Genomic DNA, 26,572 nt, shown 5'->3' with positions numbered 1-26,572 from the left:
TCTACAGCAGCTGTCCTGAACAATTACACCTGGTATTTAAACATGCATCACTGTTTCTTTTCTAATACCATAAGTAATGGTTTAAAATTTGCAATAAAATGAAAGTTCACTGAAAGAAAAGTCAAATCAAACACTTATATCTCCCATTCCTCTTCACAGACCTGCAGCAGAAGAAGAAATCCTTAATTCTCCCAAGCTGAGCTGCTCTGTTTCCACAAGAGAATGAACCCTTTGACCACCCCCAAAAATTGAGTGGTTGTGGACTTTGAAAGGTCTTTTCATGTGTCTGCACAATACCACAGCTGACTGCATCACAGGGGAACACAGCCATTGCTCTGTTTGAGGCTCGCTTAAGCAGAAGAAACATAACCAGGCGAACAAATGTTAATCATTCCACAAGTGTGCACAAACAGCGACAGCACAACCCCACTGGGAGGGCTGCAGATCGAACCTGACCACGTCAGCCATGTGTGACTGCTGCTCATGACGATCAATGAATATGTGCAACAGATTTCCGTCTCCTCCTGTAACAGAAAGAAACAACAGGCCTATGAATGGAACAGCAGTTCACAGAGATCACCTTTTTTTTTACCTGGGTTTCTTCCATTTCACTGTCAAACATTTAATTTTTCTGCCAGGAAAAGAAAACAATAGCAGTTAACAGGGATTTTAATTCAACTAAATGTTATGTATTTCAGTATTTACATGTTACTTTTTCTGTGTGATGTACACTTACCTCCTGAATAATTCTCTCCGCCCGACTGTTTTCATGCATCAAACTGTTGAGCTGAATGTTCATTTCCTCAATTTCCTGTTGTAAGATGTTAGTGTCTTTTTTGTCTTCAGAGGGCTTGAGTGGGTGCAAATACTCTTTTTTGACCGCACACTAATAATTAGAAAGAGACAAAATTTTTTGATCGCTGGGTTTTACTGTGGAAGAAAAAGTAAGAAACTTGTAGTACAAAAAAAGTTACTTTTCATGTATACTTTTACTTTGTAAAGTTTTATTGTGATAGGAGTAAAGGAAAAAAATTAAGCCTATTTGGGTGTGTGTTGGGCATTTTCGATTAGTGTATAGTTAATTTGCATATTCATATTCATTTTCAAAGAACCTTGTAATACAAAAAATGTTACTTTTCATGGGTACTTTCATTGTATAAAGTTTTATTTTGATAGGCGTAAAGGAAAAAAAAATAGCCCCATTGGGGTATATTGTTGTTTGGCCTTATTGGCACACATCTCGGATTAATGAAAATTTAACATATTTCCCCAACTATGATTTCTTAGGACTTTTAGTATGTTGTTCTGGACACCTCATAGAAATTATCTAAGCTGAAAAAAATTATTTTAGAATTAGTCTGTCGTAAAACGCCACTTTGCCTGGACTATTGTGTCACAAAGCATATGTCAAGTCAAAGGGGGTTCATGGACATGACACTGACATGCTCATGCTTCACTCGCTTCATTCAATTTTAGTCCAGTAAAACACATTGAACAGATACAACAAACTATCTAATGCACTATATATATCAAAAGTAGAAAATGCTGAGCACTACGTCAAGAAAGCAGTCGAGAGAGAAGCAAAAGAAGTATGCTGAGCTCATCTAAAAAGAATAGGAGCTCGAAGGTCAGGTCTTTAATTACATACCACATCTGTATGAGATATTGTAACTCCTGTGCAGCTTTCCCCCTACTGGTTAATAGATCATATCAAAGAGAAATAACTAAACTAATTAGTGATTATGTTAGCAGACAAAGCCTTCTAGGCCTTCTAGACATACTGTATCTTCTAAATTACTGTCAGTATACAGACAGAGATGTTTACTTTTGGGACTACAACCTTAATGTGTCTCAATGTGCGCGACTGTATTACTTTAATCTTGTACTTGTAGGATGTGTAGAGACACATATGGGTTATTCAGACACCAGATCTGTCCAGAATGTGGTGCAGGAGCAGGTTGACCAGCAGAGAAAAACAGCTGTTCCAGCTCAGAACCGAGCTAGAGCACATGGAGCTCTAACATTGGCTATCAAACCACATCCTGAGTCCAAGTCCAGTGTAAAAGCCAAGATTATTTTTTTGTCTGACTTACTAAGGAAACAAATTGTTGTAGCTCTGACCGGTTTTCCCCTTTTATGCTTCAAAAAAGACTTCAGCTGCCCAACAGCCTGCAGGCAGGCCAATTCGGCCTTTGAACAGTTGCTACAAAGCCATGCTGTAGTGCATGAAGAATGTGCTTTGTTGTTGTGTTTACAGGAAAAAAAAAACAGCTGAATGCCAGCGTTGTTCCAAAACTGTAGATATCATTCTGCATTAATGATGCCTTCAGAGAGCTTACCCATGCCACATGCGCTAATGCTCCTTTGTAAGGACACTGACGCTGATCTTTGCACTGCGTGCTGGAAACAAGCCAGATGTGCCCTATCCTCTTTACCAGGAAGATGCAGTGTCCAAATCTTCACGATTCTCAAAAAACAAGACAAATACTGATATTTTAGATCAGAGGGCAGTTACCACTTTACCTCAGCCAGTCTTTCAGGAACTTTGTTGACCTACCAGTCCTGAGCCCATGCAATAAATTCCACTTCAGAGCCATGTCTGTTTTTAAACGCAGTGTCTTCTGAGGGCCCAAAGGTACTGGCGATTGTTGGCTTCCTTAGCTAGGAAACTTTTTATGAATTGGACTAATTTGGAATCGGATTCTGATTGTATTACAACATATAGGATTATCATTGTCTTGAATTGGACTGTATCTTTGAAGTGCCTTGAGATGGCATTTCTTGTGATTTGGCACTATATAAATAAAACTGAACTGAACTGAAGTTGACTCAACATTTTTATATCATAGATTTTATTTACTTTGAGAAATATTATTCTTTAACCCCTCTGCATCATAACCTCTGAAAGCCATTCTCCTAACAATCCAAATTTAGCTGAATACACTTAATGAGTTACTGAGTTACAAATTTGTAACATCTCATTGTAATTATCAGAGCTTGACAATAAGTCCACTGTTATTTTATACATTTTAAGGGAGATTGTTTTCACCTACTGTATGTAAGTTACAAAAAAAATCTTATTGCTGCAAAATAAAGATGATGTTGGTGAGTCTGAACAAGGGGTCCTACCCTGCCTCCCTGTGGCCGTTCGAGAAAAGAACAACTTATTTGCCCAATGAGGACTTGAACCAGCCCTGCGGCCAGTTGAAGTTGAATACAGCTATGCTGGAAATTAATCAAAAAATAACTAATACCTTTAAATGTTTTAAGCTTTATTGAAAAACAAAATAATTTACAACAACTACACTGAGATAAACAACCAATTAGCTCTTTTTAAAAATACCCACCACCATAAAACCATGGCCCACAGAAGAAAAGTGTGTGTTAGCGTAGAACCAAAGTGACGAGACATTTATTTTGTCTTCTTGCCTTTTCCTTTTTTGCCCTTCTTGCATTTGCCCTTGTTCTTTAATGCCTTACGAATACAGTAACCTCTCCACCAGGCTTGGATGACGATAGTAGCTTTGGTCTTCAACTCCAGCTCCTTCATCTCCTCTATTCTTTTCTCTTCTCTCAGCCGCCGCTTCTCCTGGATCTGGTTAAACTCCACCTCTAGGACAGAAAAAGGATTCTCCAGCTTCTTCAACTCCTCCTGTTCCTTCTCATATGCACTTTCATTCAACTCCAGCTTGACCTGAGACACATGATAGTGTCAGTTATTGTAGAAAAGACGGAGAAAAGAGAAATAGGGGTGAATATATTCACATGATAAATAAAGAAAGTGACCTTTTTTCTTTTTTCTCTTCCATGTTTCATCTTATATTAATATGAAGGTCTTTTGGTTTAGAACTTCTCGTTGCTTTAAAGCCTCAGAACTTGATTTTTCTAGCACGAAATCCCCACAGGGTTAAGTTGCACTTTCAAACCAGTTTTCTGTGGCAATCAAAAGTCATCCATAAGAGAGGTGTCCCATGTGAACGTAAGTTGTTAGAGCTTTAACTTATAAGTCTACACAGTGTTCCACAGTATGCAGTGCTTTTTCTCTAGCACACATTCACACTCTGGGGCTCATTGTCTTGACCGAGGACATCTCAGGGAAACTGAGCATCAAACCAACCACCTTCTGATTATCTGACAGCCAGCTGATCTACAGCAGCTGTCCTGAACAATTACACCCCCAAAAATTGAGTGGTTGTGGACTTTGAAAGGTCTTTTCATGTGTCTGCACAATGCCACAGCTGACTGCATCACAGGGGAACACAGCCATTGCTCTGTTTGAGGCTGGTTTAAGCAGAAGAAACATAACCAGGCGAACAAATGTTAATCATTCCACAAGTGTGCACAAACAGCGACAGCACAACACCACTGGGAGGGCTGCAGATCGAACCTGACCACGTCAGCCATGTGTGACTGCTGCTCATGACGATCAATGAATATGTGCAACAGATTTCCGTCTCCTCCTCTAACAGAAAGAAACAACAGGCCTATGAATGGAACAGCAGTTCACAGAGATCACCTTTTTTTTTTACCTGGGTTCCTTCCATTTCACCGTCAAAAGTTTGGATTAAGTTTTCAATTTCCATTTCCAACATTTCATTGTTCTGCCAGGAAAAGAAAACAATAACAGTTAACGGGGATTTTAATTCAACTGAATGTTATGTATTTCAGTATTTACATGTTACTTTTACAGTGTGATGTACACTTACCTCCTGAAGAATTCTCTCTGCCCGTCTGTTTTTAAGCATCAAACTTTTGAGCTGAATGTTCATTTCCTCAATTTCCTGTTGTAAGCTGGCCATCCTTATGCTTGATGTCTTCTTATTCAGCTCGGCCTGTATGTCTGGGAGAGTTGATACATCCTCTTCGTGTGTATTGTCCAGATAATCCTGCATTTTCTTTATTTCACTTTCTTTCTCTGAAATCTGCAATGTTCAATGAAAGATATGACAGGCTATAAGTAGGAAAAAGTGGTCCATGTCTTTAACTATGGTTTAACATATGGCGGCTGGCTTTTCACAGTCGGGTTAATGCCTCACCGTTTCATTAATTTCCTTGATGGTTGCAGCTGATTTTTCTTCCTGTGAAATCAAGTGCTCCAGACTTTGAACCGAGGTTGAAGACAGCTGCTTGGAGAGGACCGGCTGTGGCTCCTCATCCAGACAGGACAACCTTTCTATCATACAGCTGTGAAACATCTTAAGCTCTCTGATTAAAGTGGACTCACTCTCCCCCACTTCCACGTCGAGCTCTGCTCTCATGCCAGTAAAGGCATTCGGATTGACTCGGAAACGCCTGAGAACATTTCTGACCGAGCTTTTTATTTCCTTTTCAAGCTGAGCCCACTCTCTTTTCTGTGCTTCCTCGGTTTCTCCCCCTTGATACCCATCTGATTTATGCTTGAGACCTTCTAGTTGCTCCAGTTTTTCATTGAGTATTTGATGCTCTTGGAGTGCTCTGCTCAAGTCGTTGTCCACGACGCCAGACGTGTCGTAAAACTGGAAGACATAAGGCAGGGCTGCTGCAATCTCAACTTTGCTGATGCATTTTTCCATGATGCTTGAGATACGTTGAGCCTCAAGTGATAGCTTCTTCTTGTGTGACAATAAGGCAACCTTTGAATGACCTTCTGCCATCACTGTTGTTTCCTTTGCAGACACACTGGATCATAAAAGAAAAAGAGAGTCTTGTAATATTACACATAGTGCATGTAAAACAATAAGCAGTTATTGTCTGTTTATGGTTACCATATGTGCTCACAGATGGTGTACCTGTGTTACCTGATTTGACATTCATGCCCGCAGATTTGTAAACAGTGTGTATGGATTTGTAAGCAACATTGTTACAGGTGAGATTTCTCTCAGAGATCTGCAGTGTTTTTACATGTTCAGTTTCAGATCAACATGCTGAGAAACTCGCTAGAGGCAGTAGAAAAAAAATAAGCATCTGCTACTGAGTTGTTAAAAAATAACCAATGACTGTCTATGGGTTTTTCTCAGGGTACCTGAGATAACTTTGTGGTTGCAATACCTTTATGATTTCCTTTAAACACAACTCCTCTCTTCACATGTACAATCAACATACTATATACAAAATTCCAGAAGTGCAATACCGTGAAACATTTCAAGATGATTTAACTTGTTTACAATACTACTAGTCAGTGTATTTAATGTTGTATATATTGTCAACATTTTCCCATTGGTATTGTAAACAAAGTTTTTATTTTTATTTATTTTTTGCCTAAACGATCCAAAGCAAAGAACCTCGATTCTGGTAAAAGCTACTGCTAGGTCACTGGTTAGCAACTTGTACTCTAATAATTCCGGTTAATAATGATATTAATATGCAGTCCGCGAAATGTATTAAAATAAATAGCGAGCATGTTCTTCTTGTTTTACTTTTCTTACCTTTTCGGTGATTATTTAGATGTGAGATAGGTGACATGCGTCTTGACTCATCCCAACCAGCAAATGTTTGGACCGTTGCTATGATACCATGCAACAACAACATCGTATATATTCCGCTTGTGCAGCACACAAACATTTGTTCACAAAAAAAATTAGTTAAGTGGTTTGAATTTTTTTAATCAATAAATACTATTTGAGCTCGTTGCGGAACAGTATCAGATCTACTGACTTATATTTTGAAGAGTTGTCTGGCGTCCTAACCCAGCCTGCCGTAAACTGCTTTATTGTCGTGAAAGTTTGTTGATCTATCCGTAGATATCTTGCTGTCTCGCTGGGGTCAGATAATGTTGCTCGTGGAAAGATTTAACGATTGACTTTAATGATTAAACTAGATAACTAATGGTTTACTTGAACGTGTGTTATATGTGTCCAGGACGCGCACAGCATTTGTAATCCAGCGGACAGACTGTGCGCCGATGATACTGTGATGGACGCAGACGGACAGCCTCATCTTGTTAGCCTAAGTGACCGTAAGCTAGTTACATTGGTGACAGATGTCATGCGTAAAAGGACAAAAGCCAAATCGTCAAATAGCAGACATCTTGGTCGCCTGACTCAACTTAAAAGGTTCTAATTGCACATTTTGCCCGAGACATTTGAACCCGAAGTCCACCGTCGTATCATCACAGCGTAGGAAGTCTTCTGTTTGTTAGCTAACGGCTACGTTTAAGCTTGTCGTTATCTGTGCGCACTGAAGATGTGCAGTCGTGTTGCGGTTTGCAGAACAAACCGTGGAGTTATTTAGCCAGTGTGAAGCTCACAGTAACTCCTGCTGGGGGCTGGGAATCCAAACGGATTGCCTCTTGCTTATCTGCGAGCATGGAGTCCGACGACGATGTGCCTCTCATCTTAACCTGGGACGAAGCAAACAGCGGTCTGCTCAACGAAGAGACTGAAAGAGGAGATGAAAGTGAGTTTCTTCTAGAGTGGAGCCATGTAATGCAGATTCCTATTTAGGCGTATGACCATGGTCATGTGACAGGATACACAGTGTTAATCTAATACAGTTTATCGGTTACTCAGAAATCTCCGTCTCCATGAGGGATTGTTTGAAGATTGCTGCTTTGTAAAGTGTTAATAAAGGTCTTTTTTTTTCAATTAAATCCATTGTTATAAATGTTTGGCTGGATGTTTGGTTCAGGGTTAACCTAAAGTACAGTTAAAGAAGGCTGATGTTCGTTTTCTCCATGAGGGACTCAGCAGAAAGAAAAAAAAACTAAGTAGATTTACTGAAACACCAGAGAAATGTGCGGTTGTTTGCTCTTTGGCTCCACAGTTGCGAGATATAACATCACATGTCTCCATTGATTTGTTGCTATGTTGAAGAGGCAGCCCCCAACTATGTCAAGCGACATTAAAGCAGAATGGGGTAGTACTGCAAACCAAAGTTGTGAACTGCGGTATCTCAGCCCCATGGCACTCAAAGACAGTTTCAGGCCTGGGAGTGTGCATATCAGAGGTCAGTGTAGTTCAAAATGAGCCAGAGACGCATCATTTTAGGGTTCACAAACTTTTCTGGTGTTGCTTTAATTCATTGTATTTATACTTAAACTGTGTACATTCAGTGCAACTTTGTTCTTAGTCCCCGCTACATATCAGAATCCGCTTTATTCGCCAAGGATGTACACACATACAAGGCATTATTCGCTGGTCTCTGGTTAAAAAAATGATATAGAATAAGAAAGAAAGATGGAAAAACTGTTTACTTTTCAGATTGCATCTCATATACCGTTTTATATCTGCTGAAAGATTCTTATCTCCAAATCTGATGGCTTGGCATTAGCGTTTTAAAAAAAGAAAACAACAACAACAAGAAAGGGTCCATATTACCTGGAAAAAAAGTGCATTGTCACAAAGCTAGTAACGAGGCTCGTTCTCCGAGCTCCTTAAAAGTGGTCAAAGAACTCTGACACTACAAACATTGGATGATTTTAAAGACGACGATGTGTTGCTGTTGATTAAGCTGTCGTCACCATATGAAGCAGTTAAGGGAGCTCAGCTTGAAATGCTGAAAGCATCCCAAAATGTGAAATAATGCAGAAGTAAAGTTCATTAAATAAAACATCACATAGAATAGTTCTAAAGGGAAAATTGTCCCTTCAAATGGAGTGGTGCTTTAAGTGAATTTTGCTGAAAATACTGACATGTAAGCGAGGTTTGAGTTCAGCTTGGTGTGGAGTATTTACTTGTAGTTGGGTATATGGTATGTTATTACTACCGTTACTTAAGTAAAGAATCTGAATGCTGCTCTCATTATAAATGGTCCACATTACCTTATTCCTAAAGTATATTTTGTGATATGGAATTAATGTTCATCTACTTACCATGATTAACTCTGGTGTGAAGCCGTCTGACGTTGGGATTCAGCTGTTGGGATTCAGCCTCTCGTCCAGCCCTCGCTGCTTGACAACCTGTTGCTCTCCGGTCTCAGAGATCACATGTGCGAGCGTGCGCCGTTTGTGTGTGAAACCATGCATCCGCTTAACATAGTGATCCGGCTGCCTTTGTTTTACTCCCATATAAGCTACGAAATGACCCATCTGAGAAAACTGCTGACTCGGCAGACCGTGCAGCCTCACACCCCCTCCCTGTTGCTCATCATGTGTGTGTGTGTTGTGCTTGTCAAGTTGTGCAGCCTGGGTGTAAGTGCGTCTGCGTGTCTCGGCTCACTGGATCATTTTTCTCTCTGACTCCAAACAGGAAGAGGAAAATCTTCTTCCTTTTTTTTTTTTTTTGATCTCAGGATATCTGGGAGTGGTGCACAGGTTGGAATTTCCATGCTGTTGCTTATTGCTGTTGGAGCTTTCTGGAATGAGTGGGTGTTTGAACTTGGACGCTGAGAAAAGCAAGGCGGCGTTTGTGTCACCGGAGCAACAAATCGCATGCCTGGAAGCGTGGAGTTTGATTCTGTTGCCAGTGATCACAAAAGCAGATTTAGTTCTTTTTCTGGGAGAAGTGATCATGACTCAGGAGTCTGTTTGTGTCTCTGTGAACCTGACCTCGTCACGTGATTGACTGGGAGCTCCAAAACATATTATTGTTCTCAAACAAATGATTGGTGTGAATGGCACGCAGCAGACGCTGGGTTCACTCGTGTCGGGACGCAGGCAGGCTGCTGCTGGATCGGAATTTGATGGTCACACTTAAGCTCAGTCTGCTGCTGGAGCCGTGGACAGCAGACGTCTGTGACTGCCTTCTCGTGTCTCGTATGGCCGACGTTTCTTTTGATCCCACGGAGTCGTGTGCCAGAGCCAGGAACATGTGATGTGCAAAGTGTGCTGCGAGCACCCAGACAGACTGGGACAGGAGCAAAGTATGCAGCTGCAGCGTGACACGCGGAGGGACTGCTTATCCAAGAAAGAAAATGCTGACTAATATTTAATGAGAGACCAAGCTTGATTCTGCAAATGATGGGCATAAGAGAACATCTTTTTGGATTTCCTCTCTTTCAGTTGTGCTTTTGACTTTGTCATTTAGAGGAGATAAATTGACTAATTTTGCAATACATCCTCCTACAGCCTGTTCTACCTCTGTGTTATTAGAATTATTGACGTTTTCCATGGCTTCTAACGTTAACCTCTCTCTGTTATGCAACGCAACATTATTTCCTCTTGTGGTATTTCTGTCCCGTGTCTGTATCCTGTCTCCAGCAGGCAGGAGGCGTATTTGGCAATGTGACATCAAAGTAAATGCTGCTCTTTCTTACTGACCGGCAAAGCTCGGTTCGAAGTTCAAACTCTTAAAGCTTATTTCGCTGTTTCAAGCGTTTGTGTCCTGTTCTTGACGTTAGTACCTCGCATCAGTGTGATCGTTTTTCTTGAGTACTTCAAAGAAGTGCCCAACTTTTTACGCATTGTTGATCGCTTCAAACGATGTTGTACCTCCAGAGTTCTTTTGAGCGTTGGGATATCTCTGGATCTGCGAGTCTCTCATCTGGACTTCACATGCGACTCTGTTTCTGGGGTCTGCATCAGGCCTGAGTGGAATGTTTGCACATCTGTACCTCCAGATGTGTGTGGATGCTGGCACAAGACCAGCGTGGTGTGAATGACACGCACACCTGCGGCGGCGTGGACACCAGTACCTTGATAGTGTACGTTCACCCAGCTGAGGTACACAGACAAATCCAAACTGATCAATGGAGTCCTCAGATGGACAGCCAGCCGGTTTCCATGACGATCGGTCCTGTAAAGAGAGCCCAGTGGTGATCTCCTCCTATGCCTTACAGTTAGAATTAGACTGGACGGGTAGGCGCATACGCTTCTGTTCACTGTTTGCGAGTGTGACTTATCTACATAACCAATAACTGTAAAAACACACTGACAACTCTTTTTTTTCCTTCTTCTTTTTCCCCCCCAGATGGACGGGGTAATTATGACATAGTGAACAATGCTGTGGTCTCAACACCTGGACCACAGAATAACAGAACCCAAAATGTGTCACTGAGACAAAGCTGGGAGATGAACTACCAAGAGGCAGCCATCTACCTGCAGGTATACTCAAGTAGAGGATTGTGGCATTTGTGTTTTTTTTTTTTTAGTGCACACCATCACGTGGTGATTTAATGGATTTATTTGACCTCATATACTTTACTACTTGGACATGGTTAAACCTTGTACCATTTCTGTTCCTGCACTGAACTGTTCAAGGTAAACCAAGCACAGCTCCAGGAAGTCGTGCATTTGTTAATATACAGTAAACTGCTAAATAAAAAGGAAGGTGTGGACAAGGCGAAGTGTTGGTGAATCTTTTTATGATTCGGTAGCGTTCTATTCCAGCAACAAAGCAGTAAAACCATCCATAATATTCCATAATAGACGTGTCAGATTTAGCTGCTGCTGCTGCTGCTGTGTTTGTGGAGCACAAATAATAAAAAAAGTCTTTTTAAATGTGTCTTTGGAATTCATTTTGACAGGAGGGAGAGAACAACGACAAGTTCTTCACTCACCCTCGAAACCCAAAAGCTCTGTCAGCGTACCTGTTTGCACATAACCACCTGTTCTACATGATGGAGCTGCTCACGGGGCTGCTGCTGATGATGCTGTCGCTATGCGAAGCTCCCGCCGTTCCCTCATTGCGCCTGGATGTATATGTGAGTTAACGCATATAGTCGGTCCCCGCTCTTTGAACTTCTTCTAGAAGAAGTAGAAGTCTATTGTCTGCATTTGCCTCATTCATGTACACTGTAAAAAAAGACGAAACATTTATTAGTCTGTTCAAGTTTATCTCGAGAATAAATCAATCAAATGCCCAGAGTATTCTTTTGACATCAATTCACAAGAATTTACCACCTTGAAATAGAAAATTGTGGGAATGTAGAATGTAATTACAGCAGAAAAAACAGAACAAAAATCCTTTTAACATGTACACAAAAGCTTAAACACCCAGTTCGTTTTCTCTGCAGGTTCATGCCACTCTGGAGCTGCTGGCTTTGGTTATGGTGGCATTTGAGCTATGCATGAAACTCCGCTGGTTAGGCTTCCACACTTTCATACGGCACAAGAGAACCATGGTGAAGGTAACTTATGCATGCTTTATACTTTCTGGTGGACTCAGAATACAATCATTTCACAGTAGCCTCATAGCAGTCCTATTATTTTCTGGCCTCATGCTGCAGGAAAGCGAGAAGTCAAGATCAGCCACTTGCTTTACTGTCGGGAGGCAGTCATGCTATCGGCATACTGTCATTATTTGTTATTGAAATGCTCCATGTGGTCTCTTCTTCTTGTGCAGACGTGTGTGTTGCTGCTACAGTTTGTGGAGGCCATCGTGGTTCTGATCAGACAAACGTCTCACCTTCGAGTGACCAGAGCGCTCAGACCCATATTCCTGGTGGACTGTCGATACTGCGGGGCTGTGCGCAGGTGCATGATGATCTAAACGTTCACGTACACGCAGATTCACACACTCAGGTCCACATCGGGGCCTCAAAGGAGAGCTTTCAGTTTCCTTTCTGCATCTTTTTCAAGGCAAACCCCAAAAAACAAACGAGGAACAAGTGGCTCTCTCCATTTAAAGCTGCACTGCGCTACTTTAATTTCACACAATGTTAATTAACTCCATCAGAAAGTGACAGTAATGACATGCAGAGTAGGCTGCAGCAAAAAAATTATCTTTCTTATGGCCATTTGTTCACATATTAAATGTCAAGGCCTCTGAGAATGGATCCTGTGGAAAACAGGATCAGTCAGAACTGATGGCTGAGACCAAGGCTTATCTAACACTAGCAACATATTATTAGCTGTTTAATGACATTATAAGAGGCTGTGGGTGGAGCTGAGGGTGAGCAGCAGCTGCCAAGTGAGTGTTTAGGCAGAGCCTGAGCTCATTTGCATTTCAAGGTCGTGCACATGTTGACTTTGATGAAGAGATCATTATTTAAGGTGCTTCCTGAATGCCTGGAGGGCGAGTTAAAGAATTAATTGGGGATGTTTTTGTGTTTTTTCTTGGCAGTCAGCAGGATATGAAACACTAAAGCTCTCCCATATGTCTGATGTTGTCTTTCAAACATAACAATTTACAGCAACTGACATGTCGTTTTTTTTTTTTTATGCGATTGCTTTGTGAACTGCTTACCTGTTAACAGCAGTTATAATGACAAGATGTCTTTCATCCATTCAGAAACTTACGCCAGATCTTCCAGTCTCTCCCGCCTTTTATCGACATCCTGCTGCTGCTGCTTTTCTTTATGGTTATATTTGCCATCTTGGGTGAGAATGTGTATTCTGTTGCTACTTTAATGCCTTCTTCAACTGGGAATGTAGTAAAAAAGAGGGGATTTCTTCTGAAATAATCTGTTTTGGTTATTATGTGTGTTTAATCAGTCTTTTGCCTACTCCAGGTTTCTGCCTCTTCTCTACAAACACCGCTGACCCGGTATGTTGAGTCTTTCCTCTGCCAGACAATAGTTAGTGTATGTTATGCGAGTGTGGAGACTTTGGTAATTCTTCTGCTTGTGCCACTTATGTATCTATTACTGTCTGGTTAGATTCCCTGACTTAAACTCTGTCTTCTCACCGCAGTACTTCAGAACTTTGGAGAACAGCCTCGTCAGCCTGTTTGTGCTGCTGACTACAGCAAAGTAAGCACGACAGCACCCATAGAACCGTTCAGTTATCTTTATACCCATGCTGTGCTGGCAGTAGTTCCTACTTTTAGAGCTCATCATTTATGCTCATCGTGTGTTTTTTGGCTGGACTTTAGTTTCTTCTGCATCTTGTGGCTCAGATATCTTGCTCTCTTGTAGTTTTCCTGACGTGATGATGCCTGCGTACTCCAAGAACCGCTGGTCTTGTGTTTTCTTCATTGTTTACCTCTCCATAGAGCTCTATTTCATCATGAATCTGGTACAAATAGTCTTCTTCGCATAATTTTTTAAATGAAAACGGCCTTCACTTTGCTGTTTTACGTGAATTCTCACCAGTCACTTTCTTCTGTTCCTCTCCAGCTCCTCGCTGTGGTGTTTGATACGTTTAATGGCGTTGAAAAGATGAAGTTCAAATCTCTTTTGCTTCACAAACGCTCCGCTATTGACCATGCCTTTCAGTTGTTGGTGAGCCGACAGGTCTGTTTGCTATTTTTGGGACGAATACCCTATTTCTAAAAACGCTCACATACCCTGTGAGGTTTTTTATTAATTATGATTTATTTTCTCCTCAGAGACCGATGGGTGTGTCTCTGAAACAGTTCGATGGTCTGATGCGTTTCTACAGGCCACGGATGTCAGCCAGAGACCGTTTTCTCACATACAAACTTCTTAACACGTCTGGGGCGTCAATGCTCAGGTAATTATTCTACGTGCTTCTTCTTAATTGAAGTATTTTTTTAATTTAATGCTCCTGTTTTATTATCATACGTTGTAATTAAATGGAACTTTTTTTTATTTATTTTACAGTCTCCAGGACTTTTACAAGTTCTATGAGGTCATTGGCCTTAAGTGGAAGGTAATTCCTTTTACATTTGTGTGTCGTGGTTACAGCCAGTTTTGTTTGGTGTCCAATTATGTACAATCTGTGTGTCATTCAGGCACGACGGAGTGGAGAATACTGGTTTGATGATCTACCACACACAGCCTTCCTCATTTTCAAGGGCAAGTTCTCTATTTTGCTTCCTCTGTTTATTGCACTTATCACTTTTTTTTCTCCCATTTCCTAGTTATGACTGCTTTCCTCTTTACTATAATAGGTATCAACTTGCTTGTGAGGTCGAAGGCCTTCCAGTATGCCATGTGTAAGTGTAACATTCTCCCAGCTGTCTCTTGACGGTACAGTCAGTCATCACAGACCTTTTAACCTGCTGTTGTGACTGCAGATGTGGTGGTGGCCGTCAATGGTGTGTGGATCCTCGTGGAGACGTACTCACTGAATAGTAAGATCTTTTTTTTTTTTTTTGTCCAGAAACGCATATATATGCAACAGAGAGGAGGTGTTTGAGATCTCTGACTTTGCTCTCCTCCTCCAGGTGGTTATTCCTGGTCCAAATCAGTTCCGTGGAGTTACATTGTTTTCCTGACTAGTGAGTAGAGCTCGTGCTGCCTCCTCCTCACAAAGAAACTCCTAACAGCTTTGACATGGTGTAAAACTGGTGTAAAAAGATTATTAAATCTATTTGCATCCACTGGCACTAATGCTAATTCTGCCTCTGTCTTCCCACTTTTAGTTTATGGTGTAGAGGTGTTGTTGAAATTAACAGGTTTGGGGCCGGTGACTTATTTCAGCTCAGGGTGGAATCTGTGAGTAATAAAGTTAATATTCTTTTTAAATATATTTTTAACTTCAGTGTATGTCACTTTGTTTCGATTCGGTATTCTGTATCAATCTCATTATGGTGATACTCCTGTATTTTCATAATAGTTTGTGAAAAGTAAGAAAAACTGATTGAAACATATGCTGAACTCTGGTTTTGGGCTTTTGCTGGTTCACATCTGTCCAGGTTTGACTTCTCCGTGACGGTGTTCGCCTTCCTGGGCCTGATTGCTCTCGCCTTCAACATGGCACCCTTCTACTTTATTGTAGTGCTCAGGCCTCTCCAGCTGCTCCGGTCTGCGTTCCTTCCTACTTTTAAGCTCAGTGTACTCTTACGATTGTTATCATTGGCATCTAATATTTAGCTTGAACCTGTTTTTGACTCGCAGGTTATTTAAGATAAAGCAGAGGTATCGCAACGTGTTGGACACCATGTTTGAGCTCTTCCCCAGAATGGCAAGTCTGGGACTGACATTAATCATCTTCTATTATTCCTTTGCCATCGTGGGAATGGAGTTCTTTGCCGACGTAATTTACCCCAACTGCTGCAAGTGAGTCACACCATCATCGTTGGTGGAGGTTTGAATCAAGCAGAGATGCAGTTTGTTCTTGAGGATTCTGTTTGCTGGCTTATTTAAAAGTCTGGTGCCCACTGTTCTGCCACACATTTAAACACGGAGAAATGTTCTCTTTTTTTTTCCCTCTCCAGCACCAGCACCGTGGCAGACTCCTACAAACTGATAAACGATACATCTGGCAACAAGACGGTGTTGGAAGATGGCTACTATTATCTCAATAACTTCAACAACATTCTCAGCAGCTTTGGTAATTTATTTCTTTAAGAACGAGGCTGGTGCTACTTTACATTTGTCTTATGGTCAAGAGATTTAAAAGCCATATGTAAGGTAGTTTATTCATCAGTACTCACAAGACTAAATGATGCATTGGTTGCTTGTGTTCACTGAATTCTCCCTCTGTGTGTTGAATTTTAAAAAGATTTCCTCATTTCTCTTGCAGTGACTCTGTTTGAACTGACCGTGGTCAACAACTGGTACATCACCATGGTAAGGTCAAATCTCTGGTTGTTTAGCTGTCACTTCTCTGCAGTCTTCCTGCTGTTTGACTCTGCTGTGTTCGCTCCCCCGCAGGAAGGAGTTACTTCTATGACGAGCCACTGGAGTCGTCTGTACTTCATGACGTTTTACATAGTTACCATGGTGAGGCCTGTGAAGGTTTCCCTGTGCTTGAGTGTTTGCTGTATGATCTGTTTTCCTCTTAAACTATGCCTTAAAGAAGATTTAGTGATTCTTGGTTTGTGCCCTCTTCAGGTGGTGATGACCATCATTGTGGCTTTTATTCTCGATGCATTTGTGTTCCGCATGAACTACAGCCGCAAGAACAGGGAACCGGTGGATAATCCAGAGGGTTTGTTCCACAGGCATTGATATAATACATATGTATAGTGTTCGTGTCCAAGCACAGAAGCTTTGTTTTCTTAAATGTTTGCATTGATAACTGTAAAAATATTCTTATTTGTCTGCCACTGGTGTTAAGTTTGCTGTCAGAGAGTAAATTGAATGTATGTGATTGTACATATTCTAGATGAGAATGGGATCGTGTTCGAAGTAGAGGTGAGTCGAGATGACATTCTGGCCACACTCGAGCTGTACAAACAGACATGCCCAGGACTGTCTTCCCTCAGCTCTCTAACAAGAGTCCTACAAACTATGGACAGGAGTGGGGTAAGAACACAGATGGGAAACTCTCCTCTGCTTTACGCATAAACTATACTCACCAGCTCTCCCTTTCCGTGTCACGCACAGCACTCATCGCTGGTGTACCTGGGCCGCAGGTCGAGGACAAAGAGCGACCTCAGCATGAAAATGTACGAGGAGGAGATACAGGTAAGAGACTGCAGAAATGCTGCCGTGCGCCATGACGGTAGGTGGACCGTTGAGACTTCCTCTCTTGATCTGCTCTCTCTCTCCTTTCTCTCCAGGAGTGGAATGCAGAATATTCGAGGGAAAACCTGCCTCAACCAGACCAAAGCCTAGAGCCAGATCTGGACAGTCCTGTCTCTAACCCGTCCCCTCTCCCTCAGCTGAACTCACAGACTGGACCTCACAGCATTAACTAATACACAGTATGCAAGCTGTACATACACATCATCATCTTAAGCAAAGAAACCCCAGCACTTCCAGTTACTCCACACTTACTGTAACCCTGAATGGGAGAAACCAGATCTTGGGGGCTTTTGGACTGATGTGTGAGTGAGACGGGATTAATGGTGACTTCTTCCTGGAGCCAGATGGGAGCGTTGAGCGTTGCCCTTTCTTTGGCCTTTTGAAAGACTGCAGCAAATGCTACCAGAAAGCCTATACTACCACAAACTGTTGTGTATGTATTCGAATGCAGGGCTTGTGTGCCCTATTGTAAACCATGTAGTACTTAAACCTGATGCCTTAGTTTAACAGCTCATCTGATCAGTATTAACACACACTAGTTCAACTAGGTTCTCTGAAGACCAAATGAATAGAAATTCCCACCCCTTTTAGCTCAACTCAACAGATTATGGTGTACAGTCTACCCTAACTGTTTCAGCAGACTCCAATTGTTTTATATAACTCCCCATTCCATTATGTATTTGAATTAATAAGAGATTTTAATAAACTATTCAAATGACCAACTGCATCAGTTAATTGTTCATTGTGAAACTGCTGGCAACCTTATATTGAGCTGGCCAGCAGCGACTTGCATTAGGGTTGCACGATATTATGAAAACATGCAATATTATGCGGTCATTGCTGAATATAGCGATGTCAATATGATCTGCGATACATTTACAAAGGCATCAGCGCGTTATGTTAAACTTGGGTGTATTAAAAAGGGTGGCGTTCCGTTTCTGCACCTGTGCTTGCTGGTTAGTTGTAGAACATGTCCAAAAGAAGAGTGCAGCCCTCTGCAATGTGGCTGTGCTCATCCCACTGGTACAAGTGAAAAAAAAAACCCTCTACAGCCAACCATTTATTGCTGTTTAACTTTTTTCAACTTTGATATTATACATTTTAGTATCACAATGATACATTAAAAACATTTTTTACAAACCTAACCTGCACAAAACGTTTATAAACCAAAAATGTTGACCCCCCCCCCAATAAAAGCACATTTTGTTTAAACTTTAAACAAAAGGTGTCATTAAAGTGTCATTAAAATGATCATTAAAGTCATTGTCGTTTGGATTTACAGTATATTCACAATGTTTTAAATTACAACATTTCTAATAAAGGCACAGTGTCTATAGTTTCAGAGATCCCTGAGCAGAGGAGTCTTAGCTTCTCACTTTGCTGCTTGCTTTCACAAACTAACCACATGAGCTGTGGGTGGCCAGCAAGTGCAACAAAGTGGATTATTGATTAGTAATATTAATGCATGTTAGTGCATTAATACTGCATGCAGAAAAAGATATTCCACTGCGCTCATTGCAGCCTCTGATCCAGTGTTCCAGTCTTTTCAGGCTTTTTCAGACTGGCTGCAGGTCTGCTGTCAGGTCAGGTGTGGATCTTGCCAAACTCTGTGAGAAGTGCAATGACAAGGAAGACGACATAGAAGATGAGGAGAAAGATCCCATAGGTCCGACCCAAGTGGAAGTGCCGGAGCGGGACCATGATAAAAGACAGGACCAAAGACAAACCCAGAGATCCTGCGAGAACCCACGTTAGCAGCCCCTCTGATTCAAACTGAGGGGGAAAAAGAGACAACGATGAATTGTATTCATACGTTTCAAAGGAGTCTTATAGTGGCAACTTCTTGGGTTGTTAGAGGAGAGGATTACCTGCACATCAGAATGTGTTTTAACCATTTGCACCACACATCCCAAACCCACTCCAAACAACATGTCTGAAGGAATTGCAGTCAAGGATGCAGTTCTCTTTCAAGCCTGTCAATAAGTCGTGTTTTTGTTACTGACAGAAAAACAAGGATACTGAAAATGATTCCTCCAAAGCAGGCAGATATGGCCATCCGTGGGTAACCCTGCCTAGCAATGGTGATGTCAGAAAAACAGTCTGGAAAAAGACGGAGATCACATGTAACACATTCTACAAAAAAAAAAGAGTATTTTTGTCTCTTGGAGAAACAATCAGACTTTGTATCACCTCCTATGCTGTTGCCCCAGGCCAGAAGAGTCAACCCCAGCACTGTGTTGCTGAGAGTCAGCACCACCCCGAGCATGTGCAGAAGACTAACTACCTCTGAGGCTGCTGCACTGATCACCACTGCACTCACCACAAAGCCCAAAAGTGCAAAGAGCTGGAGAGAGAACACGACAAAATGTTCAGTCACAGCAACCAAAGATGTGTCATTATTGCAGCCTGGATAGAAAGCTGCAAACATATTCACAGGAACACTGATATAGAGCTGTAGAATAGCTGTATAATTAGTTGATTCTTCCTACTGACGAAATAACTATGACAAAATGCATGTGTGAAATTAGCCATGTTAGCAGCAAGCTGCATGTCTCAAACTGACTTATTGGATGCACTCACATTGGAGAAGACTTTCATGGTGGGGATCCTTCTTTTGTGATCTACACTTCTGCTTTTAGCATCATCAAAGGTCATATTCTAGCTCACTGAACTATAATGGCGATAATTTAACCTGCAGCATGTCTGGATGCTGATGTTAGCTTTTGGCTCAAATAAGTAATGTGCCACAGTGGAACATCAGATCTGCTTGCATGGCTTCAGAAAATGGTCAAGCGTTCTAGCGTGATATTATGCAAGAAATCATTTTAGGCTAGTAATCACTAACCCTAATCTACCCCTCAAAAAGATTTTGGTGCTAGCTGTTCTTTTGCTTTTCTTTTTTTAAATCAAAATGGGTACTTACTGGATGATATTTGGGAGGACAGTCATTAGTAGTTGTGCAGAAAACAATAGCAGCCATGAACAGACCCAGCAGAAGAATCAGCAGCCAGAGAGGAAACTGCCCCTGGATCTTATAATCTCCATCTAGACATTAGTAAAGAGGGGGGAAAAAAGTAACCACACATACTTCATCTGATCATAAGTACACAGACACAAAAGGTATCGTACTTACATTCACCAGACTGGAAGACGAGCACACACACCACAGGAGCACTGATCAGATGGAAGCAGTTTAACGGCCGCCTCCAGTTTTTGTCTTCTTTGTCAGGGTCGACTACAGGGACACAGAGAAGCAGCAGCACCTCCAGAGGCATCTGACAGGCAGAGGATAAAAGCACAACATCACAACAAGAGTTTGAAGTGGATCGCTTCAACCTGTGATATTAACCTGCTTCACACACACCTTGAGGACTTTAAGGACTCTCCAGCTCCATGGTTTCCTCCTCCATTTCCTGCTGTCTACCGGATTTAAAGAGCTCAGCAGGATCTGACTTGTGGACTCAGAGTAAGGCAGGAGTGGCCTGTACTCTGACTCTGCAACGCAAACATCAGTGAATGTTATGGTCCAGATAATGCAGAAAGGTCAAGGGGACAGATGCACTTTTCTACACGTAAAAATGATATATACATACATTTATGTGGAGAATGTGTTCTGCCAATTTATCTAGAGCTCAGATCAGTCAGTTGTGGTGGAAATTATGCTCTTATATGCAAATGATTAGATAAGGGGACATCAACATCAACATTAACCATTCAAGGTTCTGTCCACATGTGTATAAAGATCAAAATTATTGAGATATATAAAAGAAAACCAAATATTGGCAAAAAGAGCATGCGTGCCTTTGTGCAAACACACAGTTAAAGTCATGAGATTACAGTTTTAAACACATGGACCACAGTGTATACGCTAGTGTTCTGCTCTCCTACCATACTCCTGCTGTATCGTTCCGGCCGCCAGGTAGGAAACTTCATCATCGGAGGAGTCAGAAGAATGAAACTCTGCTTTAAAGAAGAAATATGTCATCAATGTTAACCATGGAAACATGTTGGGTGTCTACTGCCCAAGTACATGAGTATGGGTGTCTAACCTGGTTCGTGTGAAACATTTTGGACGCTGGCGTTCAATGAATTTTTTTGCCGATTGTAGATGTACGCGCTGATGATGACGGTCACAACATACACAATATAGAGGCCCAAGTACCCTGAAAAAAGGACATTTTGTAATGTTGTAATGCTGAAATAATGCTGTTGAATCTTAATACTGTAATGTGCATTCTGCTGTATGTGAGGGGAAGATAAGTAATACAAACCGAAACACCTATCTTCTACACTTGAGAATGATTGCCTTCTACATGTAAATTTGACTTTGGTTTTCAATGTGTATACTTATAAATCCAATTTTTACTGACAACACAGTTTGAACAGGCAGCGTATAAAAGTATAAAGCTAGTATAGTGTGGACAGAAATCCATAAAAAGAAAAAAATATTACAGAAGCCAATAAAAAGTTTTAGTCAGAAGCATTTAAACTTAATAATCAAAGAAAAGTTAGAAGCTAAAAAGGTGAAAAGTTGAAAATTAAAAACAAAAAAAGCAGGTACTATTATAATACAGATAAGTAAACAAATTGATTCTGACACAAGAGTTCTGTATCACCAAAAAGAAAAAGATTAAATTGATAATAAATCCTACTGTAAACAGAACATGCTTAGAGTTTCTACACCAGCGATGGTGCGTGCTGCTGCAGAGAAGCACACAAAAAGAGTGAAACTTATGGCTGAGCTGAATTGAGCTGAACTGAACTAAACTAAACTGAACTACACTGAGCTGAGCCGAGCCGAGCCTAACCGAGCTGAGCTGAGCTGAACTAAGCTGAACCGAACTACACTGAGCTGAGCTGAACTGAGCCGAACTGAACTTAACTGAACTGAACTGAACTGAACTGAGCTGAGCTGAACTGAACCGAACTACACTGAGCTGAGCTGAACTGAGCTGAGCTGAGCTGAGCTGAACTGAGCCGAACTGAGCCGAACTGAACTGAACTGAACTGATCTGAACTGAACTGAACTGAACTACACTGAGCTGAGCTGAGCTGAACTGAGCTGAACTCCGATGTTGTTTTAGACTGGGCACCATTTCTAGAAAGCATTAAGCCTGAAAATATTCTAAATTCTCTACATTTAAAATTGTGCTGTGGATCACTGCAGAATAGAGACAATGATAAAATAAAAACATGGATGTCTTTATAGAAGTGTTATAGTTGTAGTTGATGTGGTTATTGCTTTAATTTTGTAACTTTGCACCAAGTTTAACACAAATCATCAGCCAGGTCTTTAAATGGCCTGACAACTGAAATAAACAAAGTAGATAGAGTGTGTGACTTCATGTGTACCCAGTATTTCTGCCAGTGTCGTGGTTCTTCTGTACAGCATGAGAAAAGTCCAAAACACTGCCACCATGTAGAAGATGACGTCACGCAGAAAGGGGCGGGAGGCCACGGCAAAAGGTTTGACCATAGCCACGCTGCCAGCAACTACTGTGGTAACAAATATACCCGCTCCTGGAAGGACAGACACATTCCTTACTTAAAGGCTTATTTCTTTCATTTCTCTTGGATTGTGAGAGAGTGCGTTCATACCAAACAAGGCTCCAACCGCCATCCCAGCAGTGTGTGGGCGGGAGAACGCTGCCATGGCACTAAAGATGTCAGGGGCTCCGTTACCCAGAGCAAGGAATGTCACGCCCTCAGCAAGAACCAAAGTCAAGGAAGCAGTTGCTCACAAAAATGTAATTATTCACAAGCACTGGCAGAATTGGAAAAATAATAAGGCGGGAACCTCCTGCGGGAGTTTGGAGGATACAGCCACATTGTGAGTGAGGTGAAGACTTGAGGAAATGGCAGACAGGTTGGGACAGAAACTAGGGAGGAAATGCAATTAAAATGAATTCTTAGATTGTCCGCAAAATATCAAACATACTGCAGGTTCTCCACCTTCTTTAAAGAGAGGGTTAAGTGGGGCAGACAAAAAAAAGAAAACAGAAGAAACAGGAAATCTCATAATCTTACAACTCAACAATGAAAAACTCTCCACAGTCATGTGACTCATCTTCATGTGACTGAGCTGAGTCAGGGCATCAAAGTGTGCGTGTAGTCAGCACTTGTTGCCTTTTGGTTTTTTATGGCTAAAACTATGACCACATACGGAGGGACATATTGCTACTGGCACCACGAGAGACACTTACAACTTAGATGCAGAAAGTCCAAGAATAAAAAACAGGACGAAGAGCCAAATGATCTGTGGAGAGGCAGAGGAGAGTAAACACAGAGTCTGTTAGTTTAATGACATTCACTGAGGGTTGACAAAAGTGCTGCTGGAGTCTATCTTACTCATGCAAATGCTCCATAAGCGAGAGATCAGTCGAGTTCATTCACACTGATAAAAATGTCCTATGTTGTCTACACTGTTCTCATCGTTCCTTATCTGCAGTGGATATAAAGTAACTGAAAACAAAGATGTATTTCTCCTGGTACATTTTGGCTCGATAATCTCATTTGCACCTTCAAGTGGCAGCTCTCACTTACCCTTTGAAAGTGAACCAGCTTTATTAAGATGCAAAGAGGGGAACTGAGGGAGTTTGAACATCATGTGAAAATACATTATTTAGCAAAGAGCGAAATTCGGGTTTTACATCAGACGAGTGAACACTCCCGCTTCTCCCACAGCGAAGTGAACTTCCTCTTAATCTGGTGCTGAGCCGCACATTCAAATGTTGCCTTCGCACACGAAAGCAAACGCGCACACGCTTGAAAATCCTTACACAGAGAGCGATGGTGAGAGGTGTGAGGCTGGGGGGCAGCAGGCAGAAAGCGACATCGAGGTAGTTGATGAAGCCATCCTCCATGTCACAGTCAGGTGTGTTCTTCACGAACGCACAGCGGTCTGCAGCGCTGCGGTTCATCACGAGGTCGCACTGGATATACACACACACACACACACACACACACACACACACGGACAAGAGTTTTCATTGTGCTTACCCAAAAGGCTTCATGAGCTGATTGAGAAAATAGCCTTGAGACAACAGAGTAACAGTATAAACGTTAACATCCATCTTTGGCTTACCATTAGAATGATTTATTAATGTGAACAAAGCAAATATCTATATGTTAAGGCTTTAAAATTCAACATGCAACACACACCACTAACTAAATGTGGTAGTTATGAAGCATTTCTTTTCACTAGAACACAATAGTATTGATGATTTGGAGCATGTCTGTCAATTTCTCAAGCATGTTTCCTACACTGGCCCTAATCTAACTCAAGCCACTGAAGAGAAGGGTAATATCAGATTTTCACAACATATGTTCAGAGAATCTTTGCAGCACATGAGCTGCTCCTAAAGAAAGTGGAGAGGTGGCTCTAAGTAGACAGTGAAAATGTGATCAGATTCAGTGATAAGATCTGTAAAGCCTCATCAATACTGTATCACCTGAGATAAAAAGGTTTCATAGGTGGAACACCAATAACAACGTTCCATTACTTAATATCACTGTTATTACTGTCATTGACTTGGTTTATCACTACACTTCAATGAGCCGCACATGGAAATTCATATTGCTGCACAATTTGAAATGATCAGCGGAAATAATACAGGTTTAAAAGTCAAACAGAGCCTGCATATCTCTTAAGGAAAAGCTGTTTTTTAACAGCTCATGTTATCAACCACCCGAGGTCCCCTCAAAACACTGGCACAGGAATACTAGAGGTCTCAAAGGGTTGAATTATCACAAAAACTGCCATGTAATGAATCTGAGACAGAAAGGATCCCTGATAGTTTTGGGACCTCCAGGCAAACATCACCTTTACTTGACTGATAAACCACTTATGTGTGTTCTGCTAAAACAATACTGGATGCATTATCTTCGTGATAAAACTGCTTTCACCAAAACTATCAGTGTAGGAGACAGACTCTCTGTCTCTTTTTATTTTATTGACAATGAGCTGCATCTGCTCTGTAACTGGAGTAATTGATGTAACTGTCAAACACAAGTGAACTGCCCTGGAGTGAACGTGTCAGATCAAGCTTCATTCATACCTGTGCTCTACTAAAAATCATGTGACAGCTGACATCTTACCACAGCCATCTGATATTTCACATAGTTGTATTTGAGATAGCTATCAAATCCCACCGACCTCATCGTTGCTGTTTTTTGGCATCGTGGTTAATAAAGTGGTAGTTGAGGACCGTCCGGTTGGTCCGACACCAGGGGGGTTCCTGAGGACCTGTGAGCCTGAGGTGACCCATTGGCTACACAGGACGACCACAAAAAGAGGCAGAAAAACACTAAAATACATGGTGATGTTTATCCAGGAGTTGCGTCCATGCTGGTGCGATCGGTTAGTGGAGTCCTGTTTGAGTAGTTCTTTACTCCAGACTTGACACCTTTGACTAAACCAAAAAAGCTTTTAAATACATTAAAAAGAAAAGCTAAAAAACACTGTTGTTGTTGTTCAAGCGATAGCTCTCCCTCATCCTCTATTATCTGTTCATTTAAACGCTGTTGAACGCAAGCACAGGTTCAGTGTCCGTGTACACTGCGTACACCTTCATCCGAGACTCCACCCACTGTTTTTCCAACCAGACATGTGGCGCGTTCATGGACTCCTCGTAAACTCAGAAACTGATTCAAACTAATCAAAGCACGACGACAAATTACGTCAGACACGTACGTGAATACTCAGGTCCTTCAACAAAGCTCAAACACTATATTGAATTCAAAATATCACTCGAGGAAGCAAGTAACATAAACACTAACTTAAAATATAACAAATGAAAAATACTCAATGCAGAATGTACTGTATCAAAAATTATAATGCAAATATGAATAAAAACTCCAGTCATAGCTGGTTATGGTGGAGCTAATTTTGAATAACTACAACCTATGATGTACATTTTCTAACATTGTGCTTATTATTTATTTTAGGAAGAAAGAAAAAGTGTGTCCAAAGTGGTATCTTTGCATGAGTGTTTGTTTTGTTAAAACTATTCAGCTTTTGAATTATTACAAATAAATTAGAAAGAGTGAAACAGATAAAAGGAAAAGCAACAGACAGTATATTTCAGAAGCTTAGACCATATATCATCACAATATTTGTTTTTTTCTGGCCATTATTTGAAATATTCTTGTAGTAAATCTGTAACAAATAGTTCACCATCGCTTCATAGATTTTTATTGTAACAAGTAAGTTACTAAAAACTAAATCTGTTGTAGTTGATTTAATCTGTAGTGAGCAAAAGTGCAGTACTTCCCTGTGAACTGTTGTGGAGTAAAAGTATTACTTGTGTATAAGTACACAAGTCACAAGAACACGCACAGCTATCAAAGTGTTCTTCAAAAGTACAGCATTTACGTAAGTGTACTTCATTACGTCCCATCC

General features: G+C 41.2%; 3 protein-coding genes across 5 annotated transcripts; 1 reads left to right on the top strand and 2 right to left on the bottom strand.

The window, feature by feature from the left end:
• Positions 1–3,280: 3,280 nt before the first annotated feature.
• On the bottom strand, positions 3,281–5,652 carry iqcd (IQ motif containing D). Its single transcript, XM_072386985.1, has 4 exons — positions 5,037–5,652; positions 4,707–4,922; positions 4,530–4,601; positions 3,281–3,694 (listed from the first exon to the last, which is right to left on the bottom strand). Exons 1-4 carry the CDS (start codon positions 5,631–5,633, stop codon positions 3,413–3,415), a joined length of 1,167 nt encoding a protein of 388 aa, XP_072243086.1. The 5' UTR covers positions 5,634–5,652; the 3' UTR covers positions 3,281–3,412.
• A 1,028-nt stretch (positions 5,653–6,680) lies between these two features.
• Positions 6,681–17,894, top strand: tpcn1 (two pore segment channel 1). Of its 2 annotated transcripts, none has more exons than XM_072388011.1 (26): positions 6,681–7,374; positions 10,824–10,957; positions 11,380–11,556; positions 11,869–11,982; positions 12,198–12,328; positions 13,086–13,174; positions 13,306–13,340; positions 13,487–13,545; positions 13,711–13,810; positions 13,912–14,028; positions 14,124–14,248; positions 14,359–14,407; positions 14,490–14,553; positions 14,649–14,693; positions 14,775–14,831; positions 14,925–14,978; positions 15,123–15,195; positions 15,396–15,503; positions 15,598–15,759; positions 15,918–16,033; positions 16,226–16,272; positions 16,357–16,425; positions 16,537–16,633; positions 16,811–16,950; positions 17,032–17,112; positions 17,208–17,894. In XM_072388011.1, the coding sequence occupies exons 1-26, from the start codon at positions 7,284–7,286 to the stop codon at positions 17,343–17,345; spliced, it is 2,472 nt and encodes an 823-aa protein (XP_072244112.1). In that variant the 5' UTR covers positions 6,681–7,283; the 3' UTR covers positions 17,346–17,894. The 2 variants fall into 2 exon arrangements, with proteins under 2 accessions (XP_072244112.1, XP_072244111.1); XM_072388010.1 differs by lacking the exon at positions 6,681–7,374 and adding an exon at positions 9,268–10,711.
• A 532-nt stretch (positions 17,895–18,426) lies between these two features.
• slc8b1 (solute carrier family 8 member B1) lies at positions 18,427–25,744 on the bottom strand. Of its 2 annotated transcripts, none has more exons than XM_072388012.1 (15): positions 25,328–25,744; positions 23,952–24,104; positions 23,376–23,428; positions 22,994–23,051; positions 22,771–22,876; positions 22,525–22,692; positions 21,222–21,335; positions 21,061–21,135; positions 20,537–20,667; positions 20,306–20,447; positions 20,096–20,217; positions 19,363–19,516; positions 19,192–19,272; positions 19,041–19,105; positions 18,427–18,945 (listed from the first exon to the last, which is right to left on the bottom strand). In XM_072388012.1, the coding sequence occupies exons 1-15, from the start codon at positions 25,487–25,489 to the stop codon at positions 18,757–18,759; spliced, it is 1,773 nt and encodes a 590-aa protein (XP_072244113.1). In that variant the 5' UTR covers positions 25,490–25,744; the 3' UTR covers positions 18,427–18,756. The 2 variants fall into 2 exon arrangements, with proteins under 2 accessions (XP_072244113.1, XP_072244114.1); XM_072388013.1 differs by having other exon boundaries at positions 21,061–21,132.
• Between the last annotated feature and the right edge of the window lie 828 nt (positions 25,745–26,572).

Source organism: Leuresthes tenuis, unplaced genomic scaffold (genome assembly GCF_036924035.1).
Source record: "Leuresthes tenuis unplaced genomic scaffold, fLeuTen1.0.hap1 SCAF_6, whole genome shotgun sequence".
In the NCBI taxonomy this organism is placed as follows: Eukaryota; Metazoa; Chordata; class Actinopteri; order Atheriniformes; family Atherinopsidae; genus Leuresthes; species Leuresthes tenuis.
Note: the sequence above shows the minus strand (reverse complement) of the source record. Positions and strands in the feature narration are given on the sequence as shown.